Source organism: Ranitomeya variabilis, chromosome 7 (genome assembly GCF_051348905.1).
Source record: "Ranitomeya variabilis isolate aRanVar5 chromosome 7, aRanVar5.hap1, whole genome shotgun sequence".
Classification (NCBI taxonomy): Eukaryota; Metazoa; Chordata; class Amphibia; order Anura; family Dendrobatidae; genus Ranitomeya; species Ranitomeya variabilis.
Window position 1 is genome coordinate 18,970,828 of NC_135238.1, and position 18,397 is coordinate 18,989,224.

The 18,397-nt window shown below is 46.2% G+C and overlaps 2 protein-coding genes across 3 annotated transcripts in view; one reads left to right on the forward strand and one right to left on the reverse strand.

Moving 5' to 3' along the window:
* Nucleotides 1–18,397, forward strand: part of SLC5A10 (solute carrier family 5 member 10) — a 79,048-nt gene that overhangs the window by 7,509 nt on the left and 53,142 nt on the right. Inside the window, exons 5-9 of the mRNA XM_077274362.1 lie at nt 587–691; nt 7,647–7,752; nt 8,082–8,162; nt 12,219–12,424; nt 15,358–15,493. Of these exons, the coding sequence (XP_077130477.1) occupies nt 587–691; nt 7,647–7,752; nt 8,082–8,162; nt 12,219–12,424; nt 15,358–15,493 (634 nt within the window). The remainder of the gene's footprint in view (nt 1–586; nt 692–7,646; nt 7,753–8,081; nt 8,163–12,218; nt 12,425–15,357; nt 15,494–18,397) is intronic.
* The window catches only part of FAM83G (family with sequence similarity 83 member G), a 30,717-nt gene continuing 23,722 nt past the window's right edge, over nt 11,403–18,397 (reverse strand). For both annotated transcript variants that reach the window (XM_077274361.1, XM_077274360.1), the window contains exon 6: nt 11,403–15,188. In XM_077274361.1, the coding sequence (XP_077130476.1) occupies nt 14,817–15,188 (372 nt within the window). In that variant the 3' untranslated portion in view covers nt 11,403–14,816. The remainder of the gene's footprint in view (nt 15,189–18,397) is intronic.

The window sequence follows — 18,397 nt, forward strand, 5'->3', positions numbered from 1 at the left end:
CCATCTTCTGGCAGATAGTGAGTACTACAAGGTGTAAACAAATTTTACATTCTTTTCATCATCTATATATATTATTATTATTTTTTTGTTTAGTTAAACATTTTTGCGCCAGTTGGCTTTTACTGGCTTTTGGTTTAAGCTTTGATATGGTCATAAATCAGCTAAAAAAAAATAAATAAAGTTGCTCCACCTTAGACTGTCGGTGAGCTCACTGACCAATCCTCAGTTAACTCATTCAGCAGCAGAGGCTGTAGAAAGCAAACTGTGCAACTTTTTTTTTTTTTTTTACTAAAATCCAATGACAAAAATGATATGTTGGTGAATCTAAGCGGGAAAAAAAGTTCCGCAAAGGTGAACAACCCCTTTAAATGTGTCATCTGTGTGCTCTTGGGCCAGAGCTAAAGAACATGATCTGAAGAGGCTTATTCCTTGTGGAGTAGATTTTAGTATACTAATAAAATGTCTTAATATTTGTCCCAAACTATGAATAATGAAACAAGCAGAAAAAAATGATAATGATAAAATGGATTTAATATGGCGTCCGCATCTCGTGTGTGAATAACGGCCGACGTCTTCTCTCCGTCAGATTGTCACCATGCCGGAGTATCTGCAGAGGAGGTTTGGGGGTGAGCGGATCCAGATGTACCTGTCCGGACTCTCCCTGCTCCTGTCAGTCTTCACAAAGATCTCCGTGAGTATTTACCATGGCTGCAGACTTATCAGGCTATGATGGGAGTTGTAGTTCTCTCACAGCGGATGAGTCGCAGATTTAGGATCATTGGTTGAAATCTTTAAAAAAAAAAAAAAAATAAATTCTTTTTTTTTTTTTATTTTGTGTTTTTTTTTTCTTATGTGAAAGATTAGTTTTCTGGTCACATATAAAGCTGTCCGACATCCGACTGTAGCTTTGGATGTGTTTGGAGTATAATCCTAGATTTACCTTGTCGTATCTGTATATGGTGTTAAAGGGATTGTCCAGGATTGGGAAATAGTCTGCTGTCTTTCAGGTAGGTTGCGTCTGGTATTACTGCTGAGCTCTACTGAAGTGAATGGGGCTGCGCTGTAATACCGGACACAACCTATAGATGGGGTGGCGCTGTTTTTGAAGGAAGGTAACTATAAGTGGAGGTACAGTACTGTATACCCACCTGGATCAGGTCCTGATTCCTGACTCGCCCGTCTGTCCGCGGTCCTGATTCCTGACTCGCCCGCCTCTCCGGGGTCCTGATTCCTGACTCGCCTGCCTCTCCGGGGTCCTGATTCCTGACTCGCCCGTCTGTCCGCGGTCCTGATTCCTGACTCGCCCGCCTGTCCGGGGTCCTGATTCCCAACTCGCCTGCCTGTCTGGGGTCCTGATTCCCAACTCGCCCGCCTGTCCGGGGTCCTGATTCCCAACTCGCCCGCCTGTCCGGGGTCCTGATTCCCGACCTGTCCGCGGTCCTCATTCCTGACTCGTTCGGAGTCCTGATTCCCAACTCGCCCGCCTGTCCGGGGTCCTGATTCCCAACTCGCCCGCCTGTCCGGGGTCCTGTTTCCCGACTCGCCCGCCTGTCCGGGGTCCTGATTCCCGACCTGTCCGCGGTCCTCATTCCTGACTCGTTCGGAGTCCTGATTCCTGACTCGCCCGCCTGTCTGGGGTCCTGATTCCTGACTCGCCCGCCTGGCCCCGTCACATGTAGGTCTGAAGATTTCCCGTTTTCGGGCCGCAGCTCTGAAGAAAGTTTAGGGAAATTCAGAGAATCTATTTCAAGTGATGTAATGTGTAATCACATGTATCCGACTGAGTCTTAGATACAGCTTGATTAGATATAAGAGCTTTGTAAATGGTTTCACACATAAGATTAGATACTCTTTTTAGCAGACAGTATCACACAGGATAGGATTAGATACAGTATATGATGCACCCCCTGCAGTCCATCATTGCTGTGATTCCCGCCTGCTCCATGTACCAGCCTGTAATACCAGGCTCAGCCAGCAGTGGGCGCAGCAGGCAGGTGTATATATATATACGGTGTATATATATATATCACATGATGGCGGTGCCGCTCGCTCCGTTTCCTCTTGTCCGGACGTCACATCTAAGTCTCATAACCACTAATGATGTTTCTTGAAAACACAAATTAAGTTGCGGTTCACAACCACATGAAATCCCGCAGCGGAGCGTAGGAGCACTCAGGGCCGCTGTCCCTCCTGCGGCTGAAGGGTGGGAGTCCTGCCAGGCTTGTATATCAGGGGTGACTGAGCAGAGGAGGACAGACCATGGGTGCTGGGGCCCATGAGATAAGGGGCCACTTCCAGCTTCAGTCACAGGCGCATTCTTGGACTGTGAGCGGCCCATGTACTGTGCATGGACGGGGACCTGTTCTGTCTGTGTCCGCTCCTGTATGTGAGCAATGTTCTAGGCCTTCCCTAAAGTAGACAGTACAGTGGCTGATAACAGAGAAAAATAGCATTTTAAAAATATATTTAATGTCCCTTTAAATTCCGTTGTAAATAAATTTCTGGGATCTGTAGTTCCACAGTGTTTCTGCTGAACAGGCTCGTGACCGGCGGATGACACCGTGGTACAGCTCCGCTCTTTCACACAGGTCGTCCCGTGGTGCTGTTTTCGGGGCGCCGGCTCACGCCCTGCTGTGGCATTTGGATGCCTTTTATTCCCGAGGGCCGGTCACACCCGTCATATATAAGCGCAGGATCCATTGTCTGCATTATTCTCTGCCATAGTCCGAATTCATGGCCCGTATCCATTACCATGTGTCACTTTATCTCCCGGATCAGGTGACGTTCACTAATAATTCTCCTGTCTATATGGTCACATTTACTAACATTCTCATCACAGAGAGCTGTGAACACGTCAGCAAGAAATCCACCTGCAGCAACAGAGAACATCGTAAGCACGGAGGGGAGAGAGGGGGATGCAGCTGCAGAGACTCTCCTGTATTCTGTGCTGTGAGAGGGGAGAGGGAGCCGCACTATGGAGGCGGGAAACCTCACATTAGGATGATCCTGCCCACTGGGAAATAATTCAGGTTTCACATCTGCAGCTGCTGTAACAGTGATTGTGCAGAGCAGTCACTTATCGGAAATGGTGTCTTACCTGCCGCTCAGAGACTTTGGACTTTGCTCAGACAACATATTAATCATGAGATCAGACTGACAAACAGGAGAAAGATAAAGGAAGGAAAGGCGCAGGATATAGACTGCAAGGGCCATGTTATCTGTATGTTTAACGTGTGTCATTCCATCATACATGATTAAAGGGGATGTGCACATATAACTAATGTACTGATCCCGAGTTACCTACTGTATTATACCCCAGAGCTGCACTCACTATTCTGCTGGTGCAGTCACTGTGTACATACATTACTGATCCTGAGTTACATCCTGTATAATACTCCAGAGCTGCACTCACTATTCTGCTGGTGCAGTCACTGTGTACATACATTACATTACTGATCCTGAGTTACATCCTGTATAATACTCCAGAGCTGCACTCACTATTCTGCTGGTGCAGTCACTGTGTACATACATTACATTACTGATCCTGAGTTACATCCTGTATTATACCCCAGAGCTGCACTCACTATTCTGCTGGTGCAGTCACTGTGTACATACATTACATTACTGATCCTGAGTTACATCCTGTATTATACCCCAGAGCTGCACTCACTATTCTGCTGGTGCAGTCACTGAGTACATACATTACATTACTGATCCTGAGTTACATCCTGTATTATACTCCAGAGCTGCACTCACTATTCTGCTGGTGCAGTCACTGTGTACACACATTACATTACTGATCCTGAGTTACATCCTGTATTATACCCCAGAGCTGCACTCACTATTCTGCTGGTGCAGTCACTGTGTACATACATTACATTACTGATCCTGAGTTACATCCTGTATTATACCCCAGAGCTGCACTCACTATTCTGCTGGTGCAGTCACTGTGTACATACATTACATTACTGATCCTGAGTTTCATCCTGTATTATACCCCAGAGCTGCACTCCCTATTCTGCTGGTGCAGTCACTGTGTACATACATTACATTACTGATCTTGAGTTACATCCTGTATTATACCCCAGAGCTGCACTCACTATTCTGCTGGTGCAGTCACTGTGTACATACATTACATTACTGATCCTGAGTTACATCCTGTATTATACCCCAGAGCTGCACTCACTATTCTGCTGGTGCAGTCACTGAGTACATACATTACATTACTGATCCTGAGTTACATCCTGTATTATACCCCAGAGCTGCACTCACTATTCTGCTGGTGCAGTCACTGTGTACATACATTACATTACTGATCCTGAGTTACATCCTGTATTATACTCCAGAGCTGCACTCACTATTCTGCTGGTGCAGTCACTGTGTACATACATTACATTACTGATCCTGAGTTACATCCTGTATTATACTCCAGAGCTGCACTCACTATTCTGCTGGTGCAGTCACTGTGTACATACATTACATTACTGATCCTGAGTTACATCCTGTATTATACTCCAGAGCTGCACTCACTATTCTGCTGGTGCAGTCACTGTGTACATACATTACATTACTGATCCTGAGTTACATCCTGTATTATACCCCAGAGCTGCACTCCCTATTCTGCTGGTGCAGTCACTGTGTACATACATTACATTACTGATCTTGAGTTACATCCTGTATTATACCCCAGAGCTGCACTCACTATTCTGCTGGTGCAGTCACTGTGTACATACATTACATTACTGATCCTGAGTTACATCCTGTATTACAACCCAGAGCTGTACTCACTATTCTGCTGGTGCAGTCACTGTGTACATACATTACATTACTGATCCTGAGTTACCTCCTGTATTATACCCCAGAGCTGCACTCACTATTCTGCTGGTGCAGTCACTGTGTACATACATTACATTACTGATCCTGAGTTACATCCTGTATTATACTCCAGAGCTGCACTCACTATTCTGCTGGTCCCAGCAGGAAGTACGGCGGCGTCTAAAAATCACTAAAATTGACAAATCTCCGGGTCCGGATGGGATCCACCCCCGAGTACTGCAGGAACTAAGTACAGTCATTGATAGACCATTATTTTTAATCTTTAAAGAGTCCATAATAACAGGGTCTGTACCACAGGACTGGCGTATAGCAAATGTGGTGCCAATATTCAAAAAGGGAACAAAAACTGAACTCGGTAATTATAGGCCAGTAAGCTTCACCTCTACTGTGGGTAAAATCCTGGAGGGCATTCTAAGGGATGCTATACTGGAGTATCTGAAGAGGAATAACCTCATGACCCAGTATCAGCACGGGTTTACTAGGGACCGTTCATGTCAGACTAATTTGATCAGCTTCTATGAAGAGGTAAGTTCCGGTCTGGACCAAGGGAACCCAGTGGACGTAGTGTATATGGACTTTTCAAAAGCTTTTGATACGGTGCCACATAAAAGGTTGTTACATAAAATGAGAATGGGGATAGGGGAAAATATGTGCAAGTGGGTTGAGAGCTGGCTCAGGGATAGGAAACAAAGGGTGGTTATTAATGGAGCACACTCGGACTGGGTCACGGTTAGCAGTGGGGTACCACAGGGGTCAGTATTGGGCCCTCTTCTTTTTAACATATTTATTAATGACCTTGTAGGGGGCATTCAGAGTAGAATTTCAATATTTGCAGATGACACTAAACTCTGCAGGGTAATCAATACAGGGGAGGACAATTTTATATTACAGGCCGATTTATGTAAACTAGAAGCTTGGGCTGATAAATGGCAAATGAGCTTTAATGGGGATAAATGTAAGGTCATGCACTTGGGTAGAAGTAATAAGATGTATAACTATGTGCTTAATTCTAAAACTCTGGGCAAAACTGTCAATGAAAAAGACCTGGGTATATGGGTGGATGACAAACTCATATTCAGTGGCCAGTGTCAGGCAGCTGCTACAAAGGCAAATAAAATAATGGGATGTATTAAAAGAGGCATAGATGCTCATGAGGAGAGCATAATTTTACCTCTATACAAGTCACTAGTTCGACCATACTTAGAATACTGTGCACAGTTCTGGTCTCCGGTGTATAAGAAAGACATAGCTGAACTGGAGCGGGTGCAGAGAAGAGCGACCAAGGTTATTAGAGGACTGGGGGGTCTGCAATACCAAGATAGGTTATTACACTTGGGGCTATTTAGTTTGGAAAAACGAAGACTAAGGGGTGATCTTATTTTAATGTATAAATATATGAGGGGACAGTACAAAGACCTTTCTGATGATCTTTTTAATCACAGACCGGTGACAGGGACAAGGGGGCATCCTCTACGTCTGGAGGAAAGAAGGTTTAAGCATAACAACAGACGCGGATTCTTTACTGTAAGAGCAGTGAGACTATGGAACTCTCTGCCGTATGATGTTGTAATGAGTGATTCATTACTTACATTTAAGAGGGGACTGGATACCTTTCTGGAAAAGTATAATGTTACAGGGTATATATATTAGATTCATTGATAAGGCGTTGATCCAGGGAACTAGTCTGATTGCCGTATGTGGAGTCGGGAAGGAATTTTTTTCCCCATGATGGAGTTACTCTTACCACATGGGGTTTTTTGCCTTCCCCTGGATCAACATGTTAGGGCATGTTAGGTTAGGCTATGGGTTGAACTAGATGGACTTAAAGTCTTCCTTCAACCTTAATAACTATGTAACTATGTACATACATTACATTACTGATCCTGAGTTACCTCCTGTATTATACCCCAGAGCTGCACTCACTATTCTGCTGGTGCAGTCACTATGTACATACATTACATTACTGATCCTGAGTTACATCCTGTATTATACCCCAGAGGTGCACTCACTATTCTGCTGGTGCAGTCACTGTATACATACATTACATTACTGATCCTGAGTTACATCCTGTATTATACCCCAGAGCTGCACTCACTATTCTGCTGGTGCAGTCACTGTGTACATACATTATATTACTGATCCTGAGTTACATCCTGTATTATACTCCAGAGCTGCACTCACTATTCTGCTGGTGCAGTCACTGTGTACATACATTACATTACTGATCCTGAGTTACATCCTGTATTATACCCCAGAGGTGCACTCACTATTCTGCTGGTGCAGTCACTGTGTACATACATTACATTACTGATCCTGAGTTGCCTCCTGTATTATACTCCAGAGCTGCACTCACTATTCTGCTGGTGCAGTCACTATGTACATACATTACATTTCTGATCCTGAGTTACCTCCTGTATTATACCCCAGAGCTGCACTCACTATTCTGCTGGTGCAGTCACTGTGTACATACATTACTGATCCTGAGTTACATCCTGTATTATACCCCAGAGCTGCACTCACTATTCTGCTGGTGCAGTCACTGTGTACATACATTACATTACTGATCCTGAGTTACATCCTGTATTATACCCCAGAGCTGCACTCACTATTCTGCTGGTGCAGTCACTGTGTACATACATTACATTACTGATCCTGAGTTACATCCTGTATTATACCCCAGAGCTGAATATGTGAATTGTGAATATGGATAACCCGTTTATCGGAGCCTTATGACCTGCTAATTAACTTCCAGAATTGTGAGTTCAGCTCTGGATGATGTGTGCTAATTCTTTCCGTGTGTTTTCTTGCAGACGGACCTGTATTCCGGGGCGCTTTTTGTGCAGGTGTGTCTGGGCTGGAACCTCTACCTGTCCACGGTGCTGATGCTGGTGGTGACCGCTATGTACACCATCGCAGGTGAGACGTGGGGCGCCACTACTCATATGGCCACGTGTAGTCGGGCTCTGTGTATATTTCTCACTGACTTCCATGGACCAGTCTCCCCAGTACTGATCATGTGGGGTGGTTTCCTAAAAAAAATATCTGAGTGGTTTTCAAAATGATGCATGGCCTCGTAGAAGATGGAGAAGTTGTGTCCTCCTGTGACTTTCCTCTTCTGCTCTTTTCCAGTACAGCATTTTATAAGTATTTTCTCCCCTTCTCTAATTTTTTAAAGGAGCCACACACTTTTTATACCCGTTACATCAGTGAATATTGATGCTACGCCTTTGTCTTGATTTTTTTAGGGGGTCTGGCTGCCGTTATCTATACGGACGCCCTGCAGACGGTGATCATGATTGTAGGCGCCATCGTCCTGACAATCACAGGTATTCTCAATGTGACCTATCGGGAAAAAGGCACTTACTGCGTAGCGGCCATTTTGCTTTTCCCATAAACCAGTATCTGAACCCCACCCAGTCCTTTATATGTGCCCACACTGGAATATGGCTTCTAGTAAGGGTAATTAGTGTTCCCACAGGTATGGCAGTCCCTCAGTACAAACACCCACACAATATGATGTCCACACAGCCTCCGACACGGTGTGATGTCCCTGCGCACGGCGTGGTGACCCCATCCCTTGTGTTCGGGACACACAGCCCCCCAATATTGGCGAATGAGAGATCAGCCTAGATGGGGTGCGGGATGGCAAAGGAAAAGCTGTTAGAGGAATAAAATAAATCCCCCATTTTCACGAGACCCCCGATCTGCTGTTTGGACTTAAGGTACCTTCACACGAAACGACTTTGTAACAATATCGCTAGCGATCCGTGACGTTGCAGCGTCCTCGCTAGCGATATCGTTTAGTTTGACACGCAGCAGCGATCAGGATCCTGCTGTGATGTCGCTGGTCGCTGAATAAAGTTCAGAACTTTATTTGGTCGTCCGATCGCCGTGTATCGTTGTGTTTGACAGCAAAAGCAACGATACCAACGATATTTTACACTGGTAACCAGGGTAAACATCGGGTTACTAAGCGCAGGGCCGCGCTTAGTAACCCGATGTTTACCCTGGTTACCAGCGTAAAATGTAAAAAAAAAACAGTACATACTTACATGCGTCCCCCGGCGTCTGCTTCCCACACTGACTGAGCACCGCAAAGTGAAAGTGAAAGCACAGCACAGCGGTGACGTCACCGCTGTGCCCTGCTACTGCCGGCACTCAGTCAGTCAGTCAGTGCAGGAAGCGGACGCCGGGGGACGCGAATGTAAGTATGTACTGTTTGTTTTTTTTACATTTTACGCTGGTAACCAGGGTAAACATCGGGTTACTAAGCGCGGCCCTGCGCTTAGCAACCCCATGTTTACCCTGGTTACCCGGGGACCTCGGCATCGTTGGTCGCTGGAAAGCGGTCTGTGTGACAGCTCTCCAGCGATCAAACAGCAACGCTGCAGCGATCAGCATCGTTGTCGCTATCGCTGCAGCGTCGTTTCGTGTGAAGGTACCTTTAGGGTTTAATGCAGCAGGCGGATCTGGCGTCACACTCCTATTTGTCCTCCCATATCCTGCCGGTGAGCAGACTGCGAATATTTTGCATCGGGAAGAAACACATAAATGAATATTTGCACGTTGCACCTGTTCCATTTCAGCATAGACAGGCAGCATTTGCATTAAGAGACCCGCGGCGTGTACACAGCGACATGGCGGGAGAGTGGCCGCAGTGATCGGGTTAGATCAGGACAGTCATGGCTGACCATCACTACCACATGGGAAAGTGCAAAACATCATCATCAACCTGTAACAGAGCGACCCGACTGTACAGGGGACAAGGCGTCATGTGCGGATAGATGCAGGCGATGGTGCACTAACCCTGCGCCACTTCAGTATAATCCCCTTGTGATGACATCATGGTCTGTATGATTACTGTGTGCATTATCCCTGCACTGTGACGACGCTGTCCGTATTACTGTGTGCATTATCCCTGCACTGTGACATTGTTGTCCGTATTACTGTGTGCATTATCCCTGCACTGTGACATCGCTGTCCATATTAGGGCCTGTGCACACGATGCAGATTTAGTGCAGATTTAGTGCAGATCTGCAGCATTTTTTTCTGCTGCAGAAACGCTGCAGATCTGCACTGTAATTTACAGTACAATGTAAATCAATGTGAAAAAAAAAAGCTGTGCAGATGGTGCAGAAAAATCCATGCAGAAACACTGCGATTTCAAAGAAGTGCATGTCACTTCTTTTGTGCGGATCTGCAGCGTTTCTACACCCCTCCATTAATAGAAATCCGCAGTGGTAAAAACTGCAGAAAATCCACACAAAAACCGCATAAAAACCGCGGCAAATCCGCAGCTGCGGATTCTGCCAGGAGATGCGGATTTTGTGCAGAACATTCTGCACCTGTTTTTTAACGTGTGCACATAGCCTTACTGTGTGCATTGTCCCTGCACTGTGACATCGCTGTCCGTATTACTGTGTGCATTGTCCCTGCACTGTGACATCGCTGTCCGTATTGCTGTGTGCATTATCCCTGCACTGTGACATCATTGTCCTTATTACTGTGTATTATCCCTGCACTGTGACATCGCTGTCCGTATTACTGTGTATTATCCCTGCACTGTGACATCGCTGTCTGTATTACTGTGTATTATCCCTGCACTGTGACATCGCTGTCTGTATTACTGTGTATTATCCCTGCACTGTGACATCGCTGTCCGTATTACTGTGTATTATCCCTGCACTGTGACATCGCTGTCCGTATTACTGTGTATTATCCCTGCACTGTGACATCGCTGTCCGTATTACTGTGTATTATCCCTGCACTGTGACATCGCTGTCCGTATTACTGTGTGCATTATCCCTGCACTGTGACATCGCTGTCCGTATTACTGTGTATTATCCCTGCACTGTGACATCGCTGTCTGTATTACTGTGTATTATCCCTGCACTGTGACATCGCTGTCCGTATTACTGTGTGCATTATCCCTGCACTGTGACATCGCTGTCCGTATTACTGTGTATTATCCCTGCACTGTGACATCGCTGTCCGTATTCCTGTGTATTATCCCTGCACTGTGACATCGCTGTCCGTATTACTGTGTATTATCCCTGCACTGACATCGCTGTCCGTATTACTGTGTATTATCCCTGCACTGTGACATCGCTGTCCGTATTACTGTGTGCATTATCCCTGCACTGTGACATCGCTGTCCGTATTACTGTGTATTATCCCTGCACTGTGACATCGCTGTCCGTATTACTGTGTGCATTATCCCTGCACTGTGACATCGCTGTCCGTATTACTGTGTGCATTATCCCTGCACTGTGACATCGCTGTCCGTATTACTGTGTGCATTATCCCTGCACTGTGACATCGCTGTCCGTATTACTGTGTGCATTATCCCTGCACTGTGACATCGCTGTCCGTATTACTGTGTGCATTATCCCTGCACTGTGACATCGTTGTCCGTATTACTGTGTGCATTATCCCTGCACTGTGACATCGCTGTCCGTATTACTGTGTGCATTATCCCTGCACTGTGACATCGCTGTCCGTATTACTGTGTGCATTAAGCCTGTATAACAGAAGCACAATACCCAGCAATGAAGTAAAACAAGACGCAGCCTTAAATACAGCATTTATTTAAAACAGCTTAAAATCCATTTTACAACATACAAAAATAGTCTTAGGACTTCGCAGATGTCTCTCAGGTTCCCACTGCGACACAGAAAACCTCCTCTGCTGATCTTTGGTGCTTGAGGAAAAAAAATATTAATAAAATAACAAGTAAAATAAGATTGAATGTTCCCATCCATTCCAACATATGAATGTAAGTCACAGAACGAGCAGCCATTTTATTTTTCACGCATTCATGACTGTCGGTCGCACTCCTCAGCCGCCATGTTAGAAGCGATTCGCTCTCTCAGAAGGCAGCCCCGGGCTTTATCCATCGCGCCTCAGACTTCCACAAAAGTCTGGGGACAGTTCAGTGAGATGTTAGATACGGCTCCAGAGAACATGGCCGCCCGCCAAGCCTTCACCTGACAGAAGTGGATTTAATCCTCTCAGACAGAACATAATGGCCGCTGTGTATTTACTGAGGGACGTCATGGGTTACAATGACGAGGGACGTTTTATCCACACAAACTGTGTGCCAAGCATTAACTGCGAATGGTTTCAGCTAACCGCCATTTTGTTAACAGAAAATCTGAAAAACGGCCCATAGCAACCTATCAGAGCTCGGCTTACATTTCTTATACGGCTCTGCAAAGATGAAAGCTGCACCGTTATTGGTTGCCATAGACCACTATATCTCTTTTACCTGCCAACCCCCCCAAAAAGTGTAATTTTCACAAAATGGCCACCCCCGCCTTGGTGACCGATACGGCTACATTTTTTGTGTTACTAGTTCACATTTTTGTTTGTTTTTCACCTAGCTTTCAATGAAATTGGAGGCTACCAAAATCTAGAAAAAGCCTACGCATCGGCCATACCGGCCCTGGTGGTCCCGAATACCACCTGCCACCTCCCCCGCGCTGACGCCATGCATCTTTTCCGTAATCCTGTCAGTGGTGACCTTCCGTGGACGGGGATGACTTTCGGGTTAACCATCATCGCCGCCTGGTATTGGTGCACCGATCAGGTAGTTATCACCATTTTATTTATTTATTTATTTTTTACTGTAAATGTTTTATACACAAAACTAGAGGACAACCAATATATATGCATGAAACCGGCAGCAAAAGGCCTAATACAGGGCAAGGAAAAAGGCAAAATGTTTGTTCAAAGCGCCATTTTGTTTACATGCAGTAAACCAGCTGTCCATAGCAACCAATCAGAATCCAGCTTTCATTCATCTAGAGCAAGTTACTGCATGAAAGAAGAGATCCGATTGGCTGCTGTGTATAATGCCTCCACAGTCAGCAGGTAAAGGGTAGAGGAAATGCCCATAGCAACCAATCAAATCTCTTCTTTCATTCTGTATCCTGCAGTGGAAAAATGAAAGCTGAAACCTGATTGGTTGCTATGGGCATCCGTTTCTGTATTTGCCAGGAGGGGTTTTATTCACAAGGCCTAGTGACGGTACTAGCCTGGCAGTAGATGACCATTAACCCTATCAGCGCTGCTATCGCCCTAAAAACTGAGGCAAGCCTTTGTTTTCTGTTTACAATTGTGCTGTCTACTATATAACATCCGTCCTCTACCGTAAAATATCTGATGAGCGACGAAAACACGTGTAGATGCAGCCATAAGATCCGGCCTACCGATAGGAAGATTGCACCAAAATGAAGGACTATAACGGGAGGTGACAAATGAGGTGTCCCCTGTAATTGCAAATGTCCTCACGCCCCTGTCTGATATATACATACATACACACATATATATATACATAAAGTTACATATTCACATACATACAGTGGAAAATAACCAGGCAGGGAGAGAACGTGACACAATTCTGAAGTCGCCATTTTAGATGGTCATTGCACCCTCTCGAGGACACGCAGGTCTAAAATGGAGGAGAGAATGAACGCGCAAAAATCACAAACCGAGGCGGCAGCCATTTTGTAACCGCAGCATAAATATCATTGGGTCCCGGCTCTCGCTCCGACACATTGCCCTCAGCCTTTTAACGTCAGGATAATCTACCAAAACACACTATTGTGGCCTCTATGGGATCAGCGGAGCCCTATGGACACATTTAATATTTTTGCATGTATATGGCGGCATGTACGCTAAACGCAGGTCTCCAATGTTTTTGTGCACAAAGCGTCATCTTCATAGCCACGTAATACCGACAGGAGATTTACAGCCAGACAAATGAATCGGGGGCCTAGGCCAATCCCAATTTACAGGGGCTGTCTGTCGGCTTAACCTGTCAAGACTACTGAAACTAGTGGTGATAGTGTAGGCCATGATACTGGTCTCAAAGTAATCCAATGTGCCAGCGCTAAGAAATCAAGTATTAAAAGCTTAGGGAAACGACCCTGGCAGTGCACTGGGGGTGTGGTGATACAGACCAAGTGCATTGACACACCCACAATGCACCTCAAGGCTAATTTGAGTGTGGCCTTTCTCAACACTGGACCGTTGGATTCTTACAAGGCAGGTATCATTTTTATTCTTATACTAAGACCTATACAGCCATACTACTCGTTTACTCCCGACATGTTCCCTTTTCAGAAAAATATAAAAGGTATGTTCCATTAATGTGTTATCTATCGGAGATATGGAAACATGGAGAGATGGGGAGAATGGATTCCCAGGTCTGTCGGCCTGTAGCCACTGCGTAGTGCCTGATGTCATCAGCGGCCATGCCGACTAATCCGAGCTGCTAGAAGGTAGGCTGCGGTTCTCACGGCTCCCGTCCAGCAGCCATGGATTAGTGACCAGAACCTGATAATCAATTTGCACCAACTCTACAGACCAATGGACCCGACCCAAGACATTAATGCACAATCCAAAACATGGCTGCCTCCAGCCTTCTGTATTTGGAAGCCCCACTTGAAACCAATGTATAAACCCTTTAAGTAACTTTCTTAAACATTCTCATCACACTTTAACTCTCCATCCATTAACCTGCCCCTCTCCACCCAAAAAATAAAAATAAATGGCTGCCGCGTATTAAAGTGGTGGGAAGCGGTTTTGGGCCACTATGGGTAATTAGAGCCACCTGGATAGGAATCCTTTTAATATCACTCCATAAAAAAGACCTGGTTGGAATAAGAATGTAAACAGGTAGAGGAAAAAGTGCAGTAAATGCAGACCCTGCAGCCCCAGCAGCGATGGGCATCATAAAAACAGTTCAATATCCACCCAATCTAAACCCGCCTGCAAGCCTCACCAAGCACGTACACATCTGGGGCCTGCTAGCACCTCTATGGCGGTAAGGCCGAGCAGCACAACGGTGGCTTATTCCAGCAGCCTTATTACACCACAGTTGGCGTTATCCATCCTATGGGCATAGTACACAGTGTAAGACGGCATATGCCAGCAGGGACCTGTGCCCACAAACAAGAGTAACACCGAGAGCTTAATTAAAGGTCCTTGTGGCCAGGGGGACCATGCCCTCTCCTCCGAGAGTCCAGGCTGCTGGCTCCTAGCTTGCTCTTTAGATGTTTCGCTTGGGACAGCTTAGAATATGGAATCCCGAACGGCGTGGTCACGTTGTCGGGGGGTATGGCACTCTGGGATAGGGGACCGGTATAGCTGCTTCCGTAGTCCTTTCCGCTCCAGTATCCTGGTCTCGGATTGTCAGACTTCCTACTAAGCTGACGGTACGCTCCGGGACCCTCCAAGCTCTCCTTCTTGGCTCTGCCCCTGCCTACGCTCCGGGTGGCAGGGTGGGAGAGGAACCTGTCGAATCCTCCGGTGGGGCCGTTTGTGCTGTAATGGAAATGGGGTTTCGCCTTTAAGAGCAAGAAGAGAAGGATTAGGTGTTAGTATAAGTGCGTGTGCCAATTCTGCAAAGCTAGCAAGGCAAATATTAGTCTTTGCATCCCCCGCTCTTTATGCAAGGAAGGGTAAGACAAGGCATTTATTATGGTATAATGTCACGTCCACTTTCCCACCCAACAGGTCATCGTGCAGAGGTCGCTCTCAGCCAAGAACCTAAGCCATGCTAAAGCTGGGTCTATCCTCGCCAGTTATCTGAAGATGCTACCCATGATCTTTATCATCATGCCAGGAATGATCAGCCGTGCTCTTTACCCAGGTAGGAAAGGCACCTACGGCTTTTGCTATGGAGCCCATGATTATTATTTTTTTTCCATGTGTGAGATATACACAACCTCGCCTTGCTCATTCCCGTTCTTGAGCAAAACGCTTCCTTGTCAGCTAATTGGATTGTTTGTGTGCCCAAAAATCGTTGCTTTGGGCAGCACGTCGCCCAAAGTAAACAGGGACGTGCCGCCGACAATATGCAAACTGTCTGGAGACCAAAAGGCCATATAATGATTAGAGACGTCCCACTCCAGTTTGCATTTGGCTGTGTAAAAGGACCTTAAGGGGTTATTTCAACCATTCATTTTGGAGAGAGAAATATCGGTGTCTTCACGGTGACCATGGGAGGGAAGGACTCTGAAAAAGCTGAGCGGGCTGAGCTACGCTGTCTCGACAATCCCCGTAGAAGTGAATGGGAGTTGCAGAAGCGGCACAGCACAGCCCCCTCAGCTGTTTACACAGCCCCGGACACTTTTTACCCCCATAGAAAGAGATATCTCATTCTCAGATACATCATGCAACAAGTGGATCTGAGTATAAGTGTGCCAAACCCTCAGCAGTGAGACATTCTAGGTCCATACAGGTTTTACATCACAGCAAGCAGAGATATTGAATTAAAGCCCCACATTCTATTACAAAAGTTGCAGAGCTTTTTGTTGCACCATGTTTGTCACTTACATAAAAGTGGAAAAACCCAATTATAAGTCATTAATATACAAAGTCCTGAGTCAGAAAGTCTGTGTGACTCCGACTATTACGCTCGGAGGGGGACGTGTGAAGCCTTAAATCACCAGGAAGGGTGTGTGATGGGCAAGTGTTCCTTATAAACGTCGGAAGGAAATCATCAAACAATCATCGCGCCAAGTAATAAAGCAGAAGCGCTGATACATCCTTTGTGTAGGAATCGCACTGTACAGCTAAATACTACTACGCCTATCATTTAGCTCCCAAATCCCTGCACCTCTGGAGATGGACACAAATTATTCTGACGGCCAGAAATGCACTAGAATACTTGATCGACCCCCAAGTAAGGGCACAATTTAATAGGCTGATAATGTAAGAATGCACAAATATCGGGAATGCCCGTTACCAATTGGACCGTCTAAAGTGGCCGGCGATCATCTGATGAATGAGCAAGACTCTCGTTTGTTGAGCATGTTTTTAAACCACATCCTTCTCGACAGCACATTGCCCTGTGTAAACAGGGTATGTGCTGCCGAGAACATTACGTTCTTTGAGCCCAGAATGATCGTATTAATGATTGACCCTAATCTTGGGCCGCAAAGGCAGGACAAGGAGAAAGCCCTAATGAATGGTCAGTCTAAGAGAAAGTTGGTGGCCCCAACTTATAATGGGAATCATCAGGTTTCATCGTGTTTTCCGCCACTTTGAGGCTGCAAAATTCTTTCCGGCAAGTCGAATCCTCTGATGGACGTGTGAACAGAGCTTTACTATGGGTAAGGATTGCCCAACCATCTTGTCTCACTGGGCAGCAAAGACGCTGCCATAGTTTAGCCGTCAATGAAGGGGCTTGAAGTCACAGCGGAAGGGATCTGAGCAGCTGCCATATTTTTCACATTTCAATACAGTTCTTTATAGGGGGTATTTTTTAAAATTTTTCCATTACAAGCCCCTGGGGTGTAGAGGAAGTAGTCTCACCTGCCTCGTGGAGTCAGAGGGGGTCGAGAGGACCCTCTAACTCATAAGAAAACCCCATTCCAAGATCTGCAACTGCACTACACTGAAAAAAACCTAAACTGGCACAGGACGGTGCCAAGACAACCACCATCCCAGGGACGTGCAGGAGCAGGTGTATACAAGCCCTCATATTAAAGAAAAAGACAACCCACAGAATTCAGAAGAATTCAGAGAAATTAGGTGCCACGGTAAACAGGAACACCGTGTACCGCAGACATGGAGGGCAGATTTCGTAACGTGCCTATCTCCGGAACACCCTCACCCATAACACTGACACCCGCGCCACAGTGGGGCTTATTTGGCAATCAGATTTTTTTAAGGCCTCCGTATACAGATGAAAGTCATATTTTAGAGGGGCTGGCTGGCTATCTATGGGGGTCTCCTGAGTTTGGGGGACAATGTTAGGGTAAAGAAGGGCATGGTTAATTATAAAGGGGTTGTCAGGTGCCACTCAAATCCGCAGTGGTGGCAGAAGCCCACATACCTGCCGAGACGCGGGCACAATTGGCCGGTAAAGAGCACGCATCTCGCCAGTTATGTGGGGTGGTACAAAGTGAGAGGACACCTACATTACTCATGCGATCTAGAGGTGTCCAAAAAGATTCACAAGACTATGGTCTAGCTGCCACATTGACAATGCATTTACCGCCGGACAAGATGATTACGAATCTTCTCCTTGATGGCATCCTCTTCTGATTCTGATGACATCACGTGGGGTCTACTAATCAGAGGAGACATTGTGGATGCCGGGGGGCAACGGATTACCGACGTGCCCACTAGACCAGGCTCCAGCAAATCTTTTTGCACAACTCGAGTCTGATCCTTTTGTTCTCAGGTGTCCGACAGCCACTGACTACCCCTCTGCCCATTGGAAATACAAGCACGCTCAGCAAATCGAGCAGGCATGTGGATAGGAGGGCTGGGAGAAACAGCAGCAACTTGCTTGGCTTCCATGAATCCCAGTGTCCTCATCTCCACTAGTAGATTTGTAGGGTAGCTTAGCCGGACGTCCTGAGCATTGCATTCTGGGAGCTGTCGGCCATCTTGCCTCTCGCTATACAATGCCGGCATTCGCCTCCGGCTGCCGCGGAGTTAGGTAAATATTCTCATATGTATTGTTCAGGGACTTTGCCTGCAGGCAGCTTCATGTTAAAAAAAGGCTCGGAAACACCAAAGGGTCCAGAGGGCGGCCATTTTA